General features: G+C 45.8%; 1 protein-coding gene across 1 annotated transcript; it reads right to left on the reverse strand.

The window, feature by feature from the left end:
* Positions 1-1064: 1064 nt before the first annotated feature.
* On the reverse strand, positions 1065-12149 carry LOC130157789 (ankyrin repeat domain-containing protein 9-like). Its single transcript, XM_056357729.1, has one exon. The coding sequence runs from the start codon at positions 2525-2527 to the stop codon at positions 1637-1639; it is 891 nt and encodes a 296-aa protein (XP_056213704.1). The 5' UTR covers positions 2528-12149; the 3' UTR covers positions 1065-1636.
* Positions 12150-14463: the final 2314 nt, after the last annotated feature.

Below are 14463 nucleotides of genomic sequence, written 5' to 3' on the forward strand. Positions count from 1 at the left end.
CTCCGCCTGGCTGTGGCTGGCATCACCAGCATCCTGGCACACAAGAGGTAACCTGTGCACAGGGAAAATGAGCGGAATTGCTCCCTGTGCTGACGGAAAAAAGGGTGCAGCTCCAGCACAGCCTCCTTGGCACAGGCAGGGAATTAGCCAGACAAGCTACAAGCCATTTTTGCACGGAGCAATTGAGATGTGACCACACACCCTGCCTTAGCCAGAGCCCTGCTAGAAGGGGTTTGTGCCCCACAGCCTTTGGCTCCAAATGTGTTTAAAGAGACAAGTAACTCCTTCACAGCTATTCCGTACGGATCCGGGGAAGTGGGTTACACTGCTTCAGCAGAGCAGCGGGTTGCGCTAAGAAAGAGGGGAGAACACTAAGAAAGAGGGGGTCCAAAATAAGGGATGTCCTCCAAAGGGAGCTGGGATCCTGCCACTGCTCTGATGGTGTTGAGCACAGCCAGGAGAGCAGTACCAGTGCCTTGAACATACAGGGCTTTTCCTGGGCAGCAAGACAGAGCTCCCCAGAAAGCAGGGCAGCCCCAGCCCTGCTTTCTGCAAATACACGCGGCCTGCAATGCCGAGGGGAGCCAGCGGGAACTTTTTGTATTTTCCAAGATCAGGCCCTCTTTCTGGACCCAGGTGGCGGAAATGCTCTAATTGACAAGTGACAACTTTTAACAGGAGAACGTTATACCTCAGCTGAGGATAACTAGAAATGCTGGTGGCTCTGAGACCCACTGGGAAATCAAGTTAGTGAATTACGTCCCTTGTGGAGATATGTTCAGCCCTAAAACACAAGTCAAGGAGAAATAACATCACTTAGGAAGGACAAGGCTTCCACTGGCCCTGCTCTGATTTCCATCTGTTTACCGGACAGCAGGGAAAATGGGAAAATGGTTCCTTCCCCACTGCACAAGCCTGTAGAGGCATCGGGCTAGGATTGCCTTTAACCCCCTCACTCCCAGGTGAGACAGGATGCTTTCAGTTAGCTGTTCTGCTGGGGTCCACCCCCCCACCCCCCACCCCCCAGCAATATACATTCACTGCCCCCCTCTGAAGCCATGCCCTTCACACTATGACCTGCTGTAAAGTAACCCAGTAAAATCAGGTACCCTACAAGACTGCCTCTACAACCCTGCAGCATCAGCCATGGACCTTTTGGTTATTACTAATGATGCTAGATCATTGTTAGAAAGGAACCCTGATGTTTGAACCCTGTTGGTGTGGGGTGGTATTTCTCCCAGCTCTAGCAGAACAGAGTCCCACAGTTACACCGTTTGAAAATCCCACTGGGCATGTAGTTCCTTTTTACCCAGGTATGTTACACAGGATACAGTTATCATATTGGGAATTCAGATACACTGATACCAGCTGACAGCTAAGAAACCAAACATAACACAGTCTCGACTACAGTTAACCCTTCACATGCACAATGAAACAGAAAACAAGGAAGGCATTTGCCTTTAAAAGTGCCGTGCCTGCAATCAATTAGAAAAGACATTTAAAATCTTGTCACAAAATATTGGATTTTCCAGCATAGCCTAATAGGTTAAGTACTAAAATCACACTAAAATGTAGAGGGTGGTGGATGACCAGCTCCCCTAAGTTGCCTTTGAAAATCCAAACCCAGCAAATAAAGTCAAGGAAAAACATTTACCACATTTTTTGTCGGTAGCTTTTTGCCATAGGATGGTAAGGGCTTTAGTGCCTGAGGTATAGGTAGTTCCTGGATGCTTTTAGGGAAGTGGGAGGGGGGAAGAGTCTGGAGAATAGTTTGCATAGCTTGCAGATATAAAGAAGCAGGTGTGTTCCCAACCAGGCTGTTGAATTTGTCTTCCCCCAGCAAAGCTGTCCAGTGGTCTGGATGCTCCTGCAGAACTTTCCGCATCTTAAACTGGGGGTTGGGCATGAAGAGCAAGAGGTAGTCGAGGCAGAGCTTCTTTGATGCCACATTGACTTTGGAGTCCCACATCTGCTCCAGGATGACGTCCAGAGGGGTAAGCCCTTTACTGTCCTCTATCCTGGGAGAAGCTCCATTCCCGAGGAGGATGAGGACTGTCTCTGACCTCAACAGTTCACAGGCAAGGTGCAGAGGGGTTTTCCCATCTTCCAGATGAAAGCAACCAGTCCTGTTGATGTAGGAGTTCAAGCTGGGGAGCTTGTGTGCGATTTTGATGATCAGCGCCAAGATATCTCTCCTGTCATATGTGACCGCCATGGCCAAGTGAGGAGCAGAGGATGGGCAGTAGCAGAAGTGTTCCCCAGGCACCTTGAGAGCCTCCTCTGGAAAATGAGACAGCAGATACTGAGCATAAGGCAGGTGGTTATGCACCACTGCATAGAGAAGGGCTTCTGAAGGTGAGTAGGTTCTTAGGCTGGCATTTTCCTCCCAGTAAAAATACTCCATAGTTCTCATGTCTTCCAGCATCCACACAGGCTTGTGATCTCTCACAGCCTGGTAGAACATATAGGATAGGAACTTGCAGTGCCTGCTCTGATCATCCTGCAGGCTGGCCTGGTTGCTGGCCATGGCTCAGCAAATAAAGAGCAGCTCCACGTAAAATCACTCCAGACTGTAAGATCTGTGCACTTGGAATGCAGATCCCGATGCTGCTGCAACCTTCAGGCTGTCATTGCTGCCTGGACTGCACTAGCTGGAATGCCTGGGCTGATCATCTCCACCCATTCATTGTTTTTCCCCTCACTGCAGTGGTTTTGTTTAGGTAAGCACAATCCCACAGGCTCAGTTAACCCATGCCATGCAAGCAGATGGTTAGTAAGTACATCCTGCTCTGCGCGTGGTACAGGTTACTGGAACATTGTCAGACTGTGAGTGATTTTATACACACACAGCTAGAGAGAAGAGAGGGAGAGACTAAAATTAGCTTGAGAGGTGAGGCGGATTTCTGTCTGCATTTCGTGTCTAACTAGATCCGCTCATACATTGCAGTAAGTGCAATAGCAATATTCCTCTGTTTTTTGTATGTCACTCACACACACTCAGCTCATTATATAGTAAAAAATACGTAGCGGTGTAAAATGCTCCACAGCTGATAATACACATGATTATATGCTCAGGAAATCAAGGGATCTGTAGCCCTAGCATTAGGAAGGGATCCCTATTTTATAAATAATGGTATGGCTGGCCACTTAGGAGACACAGATGTTAATGGATTGTCTATAAGGCATTAGTGATGTTTAAGATTCCAGCATTAATCTCTGCAGAGAAAAGAGTCGAACGGTATGTGCAGTAACTATTCCCAGTATTGAAGCATATTGCTCGGTTTAAATGCCTGCCTTTGTTTAGCAAGGAAATATCTGAAGTGCCTCTCCATTGCACGGCAAGTACATAAACAAAAGGTTAATGGCCAGACCCCACTGGCAGATGGAGAGCTTTGGTCTAAGCATTTCTCAGCCCTCATGCTCCAGGACTGGGGTCAGAGCCAGTTGCAATGGGGGGAAGTGGGATTAAACGATCAGACTTGTGCAGTGTCCTGGTAAGACACAGAAGACCAAGGCTGACAGGCTTGAGGGGGCACTGCCTGTTGGATGAGGCAGAAGGACCTAAACAAAATTAAATTCACAGAAAATAAATGAACTAAGCGCCCTTTATGACAACTTGTGTGTAAGGAAGGAGGCTTCCATGCATTTTATAAATTAACAGATTGCAGGAAGGTGGTATCTCATCAACTTGATAGGAAAACAGGGAAAATACAGAAAATCAAGATTTCTGTTTTCATTTAGTGAGGAGACAAACATATATTCCATATATTCAAACTATAAAGTGTTCAAGCATCTAATCTGAACATCTCCAAATGATGTCTGGGGCCATCCAAACAGAAAATCAAAGCCACTCACAAAACTGGGCCTAGACTTAACACATCTTCCAGAGTTCTGGATATTCAAGTCCATAGCCCAAACATTCCCTTTTAGAACCAATTTTCATATGGTTGGAATAAACAAGCGTATGTCCAGGTTTTGCCCACCGTTACTGTGGTTATGCATGAAAATGCTGCTGCATAGTCATTTGCACATGGTCTTGTACCCATGGTCATAATAAGCCATGTGCATGCTCAGGGCCGGATCCAAAGCCTACCAAAGGGCACAGGGAGGTTCCGCTGGCTCCTGCACGCTCTGGATCCAGCATTAGTCGTGCACTTGGAGACACACATTTTGTTTCTCCAATTACTAACACAACCCATCTGAAACGTAGACTTAGGTACTTGGAAGAGAGGTGAATTAGTATTTAAGTGGCTAGGCTCTTTTGACTAAAGCTCTCACAGGGCTTTCCCTACTAGTAAATCATTGCTATACCCTAGGAATTACATTAATTTCATTATTTCCATGTTGCAGGTATGGGAAAACACGCACACATTTTCCGTAGCCCAGTTTCACAGAACAGCTCATGGAGGGAGCTGGGAACTGAACCAGGGATTGCTGCGTCTTTGCCCAGGGTTACAGCCATTAAGCAACCCTCACCTGCTACTGGTGTTAAGATAGGTGTCCCCAGAGAAGTGGTCACAGCACCAAGCCTGTCAGTTCAAGGAGCACCTGGACAATGCTTTTAGTCATACAGTTTGGTTTTAAGTAGTCCTGTGAGGAGCAGGGAGTTGAACCTGCTGCAGAGACACATGAAAGTCAAGTGGAAAAACATTCTGCAAGTATCTCTACAGAAGAGGGAAGCCAAAATCCCAGAATTGGGAATGGCCACCAGGCTTATGGCAATCACCTCTACACCACAGGTCCAGGATGTCCAGGATGTGAAAACATTTGTAATCACAGGTTACCTTGTAATTCCAGGTTACACTGTAATTCTGCCCAGGAAGCCCAGCACAAAACAAGGGGAGTCCTTCCCGTGGTTTGCTTGCCTCTGTCGGGTGTTCAATGGCACAGGTCTGCCCGCCACGGTGGCTCCTCTCCTTGGCCTGTTTTGTTTTTTCCAGGATAGAAAAGCCGGAGCTGAAGGCACATGCTTGATGGCAATGCATCACTTCTGAATTACATTACAAGCATAATCCATCTATAAAACATTACAGATCCATTAGAAATGGAAGACATTAACACGGAAAGCTTTCCTGAGGACCTGGAAGAAGATTAGGAGTTCTGGAGTTTCTGTTTATGTCTTTGAATTTTGATCTGTGGCTACAAATAATGTATCCTAACTGACAATGTATTTCTTGTGGCTTCCCTTTTAGCCAAAGTGCAGTCTAGAAGGTGAGCAGAGTCTGTTCTGACTCATAGAGTGTCCAAGGGAGCAGGAACAGTTTTGAAGGGTGAAACTGAAAACAAAAGTTGATTTCACCCAAAACACCATTTACCATTTCAGCTGAGACCAAGAGGCTCTTTAGACCTCTCCCAGGCAGATGCATTTTTCACATTTTGATGGGGATTTCAGCTCATAAAGTGATTTGGTTATTGTGAGCCTGTGAGAAATACAGTGTGTTTCTGTCTGAGTGATTCAGGAATCTTCTTACAGTGTTATGCTCAAAACATTGTTTATGGGCAAAAGGGAAATGTACCTTATATAGAGAGACAAAAAATTTTTGTTAGTATAACCGAAACCTTAGCACTCTAATAAAAAATTGTTATTAATCCAGGTCTAATTATTACAGAAAAATAAATAATACTCCTATGCAGAAAAATGTCAATGTGAATAACGAAGATGATGATAATGATGATAATAATTCTTTAAAAATCAAAATTGTTATGCACACACTTCTTAACTTCTACCCCTGTTCCTGGTGTTATGCTCCCCCTGCCCTTGCTCGTCTGGGTCCTAAGGTTGGTGCTTTCATTCTGGTGGTGGTGTTAGAGGGAGTTATCAGCATCTGGAGTCCTCCAGTGGGAGGAATGTCAGTGGGAGGGATGGTTTCCTCTTTGTCATTCTAGAATCTTCTGGGGGTCTGTTTTATAATTAGTAACATGCTTTTACACCTGGGGGTTTTTTTCTTCATTGGATTGAAACTCCATTTTCTATCCAAATTTACTGTATGTGTTGATTATATACATGTAAGATACAATTTCTTTGTCCTCTTTGCTACCTCTAAAACTGTTCTTGCCCAGCTCCACATCTGTGTTTCTTTAACTGACCATCGGTGAGTCGTTTGTAGCTGTGACGTCTCTGGCCAAGCCTGTGCCCCACCTCTTACCATCCCATGCCTGTACTGCCCTGCACCGCACCCTGTGCCTCCACTTCTCAAGACCTCTGCTGTCGTACCAGGGCTATAATTAACTCTATTAACTCTAGCTTATTAACTTGGAGTCGTGAACACCTCGTGGTGCATGGAAGAGTTACTTACTACTGCTATCTGTATAAAACGATGGTTGTACCATACAGTTCTAATCAAAGTAAAACAAATCAGCCATAGCCACCTGGTCAGAAGGAAAATAATATTCCTACAGCTAAATCGAGTTTAAATAAAGTGGCGGCAGGTCAACAAATGTCCAGGCAAAGCAAGCCCGACAAGCCTCGGTCCTGAGCCTTTGCACACTCGGTACAAAACCTGCGGCCTGTTACTAGCAATGGCCATACTGTACTGCAGGGGTAGAGGGTTTCAATCGATCCTGTTTCTGGAATAAACCGGAGCAGAAAGGCTTCGTGTACTGCACGTGGCTGAGAATGTGGCTTACACTTATCCTTTCTCTGTCACTTCCTCCTGCTGCCATTCTGTGTAAAGACACAGGGAGCAATGAGGAGCACCATGGAGTCAAGAGAGGATGGAGATACCCTCTGGAAATGAACAAAAACATCAGCAGATTTCGGTCCCTGGGACTGAGGATAGATGTCTTGTTTGGCTGGGAGTGGGGCTGTCATGTTTGTCGCTGCAATGGCTGGTGAGAACAATGCATTTCCCCACTTTAAGGGAAGAGCAGGCATGCCACCGGCCCCAGCAGTGTAGGGCCTAATCTAAGCTGAGCTCAGCTCCTTCTCACCATGTTTTCACCTGGACACACACATGAAAACCTTAAAGGAAGAAGATGCCTGGGAAACACAAGATGGAAAGGCTCTGGGGAAGATTCAGACTTCCTCCAGCCTGCCACATCTGTCAAACACTCCAGTGAGATGTATCTTGCTCCCTTTCTTCCTTTCTTCAGTGATCTCTACTGGCTGAAAAACAGATTTTCCAGGCACAACTGATGCCAGTTCCTCTATGCCCTTTGCACAGGATGATTTAGCCAGGACATACAAAGAAGTAAACCAATTGCCAGGTACTGGGTGCCTGAGCACAAAGCAAGAGAGTTACAGAAACCTGATCTCTTGATGCAGAGGCGTGCTGCTTTTCAGCATCCCATCTGTTGGTCTTCAGCCTTTCCTTGGGAAAGAAAAACTGATCTGTAGGTGATGGGTGATAAACCTTCTGCTACTGTGAGCCTCTAGCAATGCTTGCTGTGTCCTGCTCTCCACGTCCAGCCCAGACCGTGCAGCGCAGCTTGCGCACACGCTGCGTGATGAGCTAGCACCCTTGTGCAGAGCCCTGCCGCACCACAAGGCTGGCTTTACAGAGCCTGAAGGGTTGGTTTCTTTTATACCCTGCTACATGCTCACCACCTCTAATTCATCCAGCTGACTAAACAAGGCTTTGGGATGGTGGAAAAATCTACAGTCTGACCTGTCCTGAATTGCAGAATATTTCACTTCTGCTCACTGGATTCAAACAGCGAATGAAACAATCTCTGACTATACGGCTAGAGGCTGGAAATGAAAATAAGCAGAGATTTACCAGTCTGGAAAGCATTTGAATTACGTGTGATGGGACCAGCTGATGTGCTGTATGCAGAACAAATCAATCCCCAGATGGTTATTTACCTGCAGAAGTTTGGAAGTGAAAGATAACTGCCTAAGATGCCAGAGTCATATACAATGTATGTAAAAGGGAGTCATCTAGAGAGAAATGGAGGATGTTCACATTATGCCCGTGCTGCCAGTTAAGCAGTGCTGTAACCCAGACATATGTCCTGTTCATACCGTTACATTCAGATGCTCACCTGCACATTGTACAAAGGCCTGGAGCACTCACAAGAGGTAGGGGAGCCCGGGCAACATGGTGCTTTCCTGCAGGTTCTTGCTTCTCCGGCCTGCGAAGGGCTTAACCCGTTGTGTTCGAGTTTCACCTAGTGCTTCACTTCCAAAGTGCAACGAGTCTGAGCTTTAGTGCAGCAAGCCATGAACAGCATGCACGGAAAATGCATGTACCAAAGGGGCTGATTGTGCCTCCGCCTGTTCCTTTGTCCACTTTTAAGCGCAGGGTACAGATAGAAGCCTTGACGTAGGACACGCTTCCAGCATACATGGGTCTTGACAGGGGGGCAAGCCTTTTGGAAGCAACAACACTCTGGTGGCCAGCAACAGCACAGGTCAATGCAACATGAGGATCGTCAGAACAACGCTAGATGATGAGCTTCCTTGCAATGTGCTTACAGTGAAGTGGAGCCTGCTGCAAATGTGACAGCATCTCTGCTAAGATGCAAGAAGGAAGGTGTAAGACTGAAGATGGATCTTGACACAGAATCTTCTGTGTCTCCTGAAAAGTGTTCTGCAAAGTTTTCTTCTGTTCCCCTACAGGATACTTAAGCAAAATCCCTGGCATTGTACATTGTGGTCACCAAGTGTCAACACTTTGTGTTACATCCTCGATGTCTAGGAAAAAGTAGCCGAGAGAGATGCAGACAGCAAAGCACGAAGTGTCATGAGATTAGTGAAGTTCTGAACTCTGGCCCCTCACAGCAATTACCAGAAAATTTAACAGCATTTCTTGATTTATGATGGATATTTTTTCCTTTAATCCATCTTGCTGCTTTAAGGAACAGAAGTTATAAAATATGTGGCAGGTCTCTATCTCTACCCCAGGTGAAAGCTGAATGCCTTTTTTTGGAGCCACACTCATCTCTTCGGGCATACACAACCTCAGTGTGCCTGACCGTGTGGCACTGGCCAGCAGCAAAGGCATGCTGAAGGCTGTCCGGTTGTCACTACGTGACCTGAGTGGCAGAGACCTACAGCATAATACTAGCTGTGGCCCCCAAGGTACAACCTCCCTTACCTTCTAATGAGGAATGTGGGAATATTGAGTCTTTCCCAAAGCAGTTTCCCTCCTAAGTCTCAGCACGAGGAATGCTGCAGGAGGCAGGTGTTGGTGTCTGAACAAGCCTCAGCAAGGGGGACAGGTGCTGAGGGCTCAAGTTGGACTGGGCTTAGGACAAGGAGTGAGCTGGGCCAGCAGATGGGTCAGGAGCAGGACCCAAATGAGGTGACAGAATTGAAGGCTGAGCTTGCTCAGAGTGTTGGAAAAGACACAGAGCAACAAGGTACAACTAGTACCATCCTTCTGCCTGTGTTCGGAATGGGGCTCTCATGGATATGGGATCCAGGGCCCAAATAAGCTGTTTGGCTTGGTGAACTCTCTGTTTTCAGGGAAACTGCTTGTGAGCAGCTGGTGGGATTGCCAGAGCCTGGGGACTGTCGGGTCCTGGAGGCTGGTCAGGGCAGAATCCCCACTGCCATGAATCAAACGCCTTTCCTCTGTCAGCTCCCAGGGAGGGATTGCCCATTTCTAAAGGCAGGCACTCGGTAAACACTGGAATAACTCCAAAGGAAGGATAAAAATGTTTCTAACTCTCTCTGAATGTCATACATCTCATCAAATATAGGTTAGATCAAGTAGTACGCTCATGTCTGGAGGATGAGATGTCACCTCAGTTTAATCAGCTATGAAAACAACACGGCTCATTTTATTCCATTTTTTTAAAAATGCTTTTGAGACCTGATTGCACAGAGCCTGCATGCCAAAAAACCTGGTGTCTCCCATTTCTGTGAGCCCATTTGTTTCAGTTCCCAACTCCTGTCCTAATTTAAGACTACATCTCTCAAAGACAGTACATAAATAGACAGATTACCATGCCTCTTCCAGAAAGTAACCTGTCAGCTGAGCTCTGTTTGAAGAACAAAAAGCCCTTACAGTCTGTGCCTGCAGACACATTGAACCAGATGCTGGTTTTCCAGTGAATGGCTGAGACAGCCTTATATTGTTGGACATTTTCCTTCCTCGTGATGATTGTGAGTCTCGGTGCCCTGTTTTACCATACTTCTATGTAAATGTCAAGGCTGACAACGACTGAGAAAGGATTCAGGAGGGTATGAATAAATTTAGTTTCCAAAACTAACGAAAAGTAATACTTTTTTACACAACCCATAATTAACCTGGGGAATTCAGTGCTACACAGTATCAACAAGGTCAAATGCTTTACCATCTCCAGGGAAAGTTTTTATTTTTTCTGTAGTTATTAAGGACTTTGATCTGTGTGTGTGCAGCAGCTGACACTACACCAAAACTGTAACTCTGACGTCCTACCCCCGTGTAGGTGGGCAAATAAATAAAAACCTACAGCTGTGCCATTCCTAACACAATGATGACAGATTTGTCTGAACCTTCTTAGTAGTTCTAGTGCTGTATTGGTATTGTGAACAAGAGTTTGTCAGAAACTTAACACCTGTGCATTTTTGTGTGGAAAATGCCAGGGCTGTGAGACTGAGTCGCTTTGCAGAATGCATCAGTTTCATTGCATCTTTTGACAAAATTCATGGTCCAAAAAGGGATGAACATATTTTTTACATTATTTGGATTGAACCCATTACAAAAGAAAAATTCAGGTTGTGAGATGCTCTGTTAAACCCCCCAGTCTCCAAGTTATAATCCCATAATTAACTGCTGGAGGTTACTGAAAACAATCTTCAGCTTCAGTATCATTACAAAATTATTTGTAAGGAAAGTCTTTGCAGTGTCTTCTGAGGCCTCAGAGATGAGAGAGACTTCAAATTTAATTCAGTCATCAAGCGTGCCAGTTCCTAGGCCCTGCCTATCATTGTCTCGTAGACAATACCCAGAGCCAAAGATAACCACTCACCACCATGTTTCTTCGCAATTTCTAGTGGGTTTTTCTACAATGGGTTTTTAATCTGGGATGAGTGCACAGTCCTAGCAACAAAAAAGCACTTCAGAAATACCTGAAAATGGTATTTGTCTAAGTAAGATTCTTGTGGACTTTATTAGCTCTAACGCTTTGTTCAAAGAATTGTACTAGAATAGTGGATTCCCTGAACAGGGGATGACTCAGCCAGTGACAAATTGCTTCTACTACCAGGTATAATGAGTTCAGAGCCTGCTAACCTGCAGCTGCTCATCTGTTTCCTTCTTCTTTATGGTTTAATGTATATGTGAAGTTGGCCGGTGAGAATTCGCTCAACAGCAGATGGATTACCAGCAAAATGAAAGCAGGAAATTCCATAAGGCTGCTCAAAGGAGAAGCATTCCAAAGCTTCAGAAATGCTGTGGGCACAGTGGTTTTCCCTTAGGTCTGCCGAGGTACAGTGCTTGCTTGGACTTGAACTTTCTGCAGGAGGGCTGCCTCAGCGCTCATTCATCAGCACCCAGGGAAATATCATCCTGGACACCTCTGAGCTGTCTGACAATAGAAATACTATAAATATCAGAAAGCCTGAAACAGCTGTTAGTGCATAGCAGCCATTAGTGAGATCCCAGCTAACAGCTGGTGAGTTGAACACTAAAGGAGAATTTAAAGATCTTCACAAAGCCACCCTTTCACTGACTGAAGCCTCTGGCTCATACATCTAGTTGATTCAGGACAGAAAAATAAATTCTGTTTGTGCCACATTAAACATACTGAAATATCCATCAATAATGCCCCAAAGGATGTTGAATTGCTTCAGCATACTGCAGTGTTTAAGTTAACCACTCCTATATTCTGTTTTAGAAGTCTTCTGCCCATCATGAGCAAACCATCTCCTTTTAATAAAGTTGATAACTGGTGATAAGGAAAGAACTTTTACTACAAAGTAACTGAGGTAAGAGGCAGAAAGTAATGACTTCTACTTTCAGATTGTTGCTAGAATTTAGAAGAATGGCTTAAATTTTCAATATATGTGACAGCTGGATGCCGGTTTTCTTTTGTTTTCTTTTTTGTTGTTTTCAGGTGAAAACCTAGGAAGTAGAAGCTCTTTCTCTCGACGAAATGCAGTCTGCGCAAACTCCTGTTTACAGTCACCTTTCTGCGCAACTCGTGCCAGACTGCCTTTGCAAACCCTCGTTCAAGATCTCAACAGCAAGGTACTGAAATTAAACCAAAACATCAGCTTGGCCCTCATTGCTTCCCCCCCCCCCCCCCTGCAAATTGAGAGAATTTGCGGAAGTAGCGATACACCACTGGCAGCCAAATTCCTCTGGGTACAACCCTAACACTAATGCAGGCTAATGAAGGGCCATGGCCTATATTCCTGTTCTGAGCCTGCAAGCTCCCCTTTGCTCAGCAGCACATGCTGCAGTTTACTTGTGTGTTGCACACTTCCTCCTTGTCCCAGGCTTTGCAATTCTGCACCAAGCTGTCAGTGAATTAAAAATCCAGGCTCTGAGGGTCCAGGAGTTAGGCTGGGGGGATGCTGCTCCCCCTGGCATCATGGATGGTGGTGAACCCTCAGCGGATACCTGAGGTGGCCCTTCCTTTTCTTTGCCTGGCAGTGATGTTGACCAGGACAGATCGTTCACAGGGGGCTTCCATCCCTAAATGCAACATCTGGTGCCATTTGAGACAGGTAAGGATCTGAGACAACCACACAGAGATGCTAGAAGGGCTTGCTGAAGCTCATCGTCTTTCCACAAAAGTAGCTGGAGGTCAGGGAAAATAGCCTGGAGCTTCTGACTTAGCACCACTGTTAGACATCTCGTGTGGCTTTCCATGCTTCAGCAGCCACCCTGTGGGCCATGACTGGTGACTGCTGCCTGGTGCTTCAGTGGGTGTGGGTGGGTGGCACTGCGTTGTGGGCACACTGAAGACTGGATACTGGAGTCTTCAATGGGAAGACTGGAACGTTTTGATGCAAATGATTCTCCACTGAAGAGCTCCAGAAAAGCCTCTGGTGAGGTCTGACCCTACCTAGCAGGAGTGAAGAACCATCAGGGTTTCTATTAGAGCCTCCCTCTGGTCCTTTTACCTTCAGGGCTGCTGTGGAGCCCAGGGATCCCCTAGCACAGCCCTGCCATGCCAAGTCCCAAGGACAGTCCATGGGTTTGCAGGCTGGCTTCTTCCCTGAGCACCGGGACGCTTGCGAACCATGCAGCCCCTTGGGTAAGGCTCCCAGCCAGCCTTCACTCTGCCACCCCACAGCTCGGTCAGGCAGGTGACAACAGAGCTGGGACTCCTTGTTCTTCCAGCAGCCTGGATAGACACCACCAGCAGCTAGGCATCTCCAAGAGTCTTGATGTTGGCAAGATGAAATATTGTTCATCTCTAAATGATATTTGAATTTGGAGATTTAGATCTTGATCTGGGGCCTGAAAATATCCTGAACATAGATTCATCTTTATGAAACAGAAATTCATTCTCCCAGCCAGCTCCAGTTGTCAGGACTCACTCCTTCTCGAAATGAGGCCGTCTATCATGGAGACAGGCACCTAACTGCAACCCAGATTTGAAACTGTTGGCTTGGAGGTTTGTAACTAAAATCCCAGCAACATCCCAACTGTTCTCAGGCTCACACTGAGGGGCCGCATCTGCTTGAAGTAAAAAATCTGAATTTACATGAGTCACACATCGACTCATTCTGTGTAAAGACACTGTAAAAGCAATGGCAAAAAAAAAAAAAAAAGCTGTCTGTGCCAGCAATGCCATGTTTACGTTAAAGCCTGTCAAATACAGCCCTAAAACCACTACATAAATAGGTAGAAATATTGAATGTGCTGCCGCATCATAAAATTGAAAGTGTTAAACTATTACAGATGGCTAATATGCATTATCTTCCTCATTTGTGAAAGTGAGGCCTCCTCTTCATCAAGCAGAGGCATTGTCCTCCCGACAGCCACAGCTCCTGCAGGAGAAAGGGACTGTCAGACGCAAGCCTGCTCTGCAGCTGCAGCCGTCCTCTCCCCACACGGCCCTGCTGCTCCACTCTCCTACTTGCCAGCTTGGTGCTAAAACAGAATCTGCAAACTGTAAAAAATTGGTGTAACTATATATCAGGGCCCGAAACTAATTTGGTTCGCAGTCTTAAGTATGTTGGCATTTCAGAGCCCTCATGATTTTTGTCGTGTAACTCTTTTTAAGAGTGAAGAATTGCTATTCACCCCTTGCTTTACAAATTGGAAACTGAGCTAGGCACAGCGTTAGTGATTTCCCCAAATCACAGAGGCATGTTTCTTCCTTTTCTATGGTATTATTTTTTTTAACATGCTACAAGTCTTTCCAGCTACTTTGAATTCACACAAGAGATGGGACCAATATTTTAATATGAGCATATCAGTGTCTCGGTGACCTTCCCCAGCACCTGGTGAATGAACACCAAGTTCTGGAGCCTGGGCTAAAAGAGTGTGAAATACACTGCTGTTTCTACCTGCTTTAAAGTCTCTTGCATGCATGATCGGTGTGTTCTGCTCACATGCTCAGACTTGACTCCACCGC

The sequence above is a fragment of the Falco biarmicus genome, chromosome 12 (genome assembly GCF_023638135.1).
Source record: "Falco biarmicus isolate bFalBia1 chromosome 12, bFalBia1.pri, whole genome shotgun sequence".
In the NCBI taxonomy this organism is placed as follows: Eukaryota; Metazoa; Chordata; class Aves; order Falconiformes; family Falconidae; genus Falco; species Falco biarmicus.

Coding starts and splice junctions, on each gene's coding strand:
- LOC130157789 (XM_056357729.1), bottom strand. CDS start 2,527: ATGGCCAGCAACCAGGCCAGCCTGCAGGATGATCAGAGCAGGCACTGC.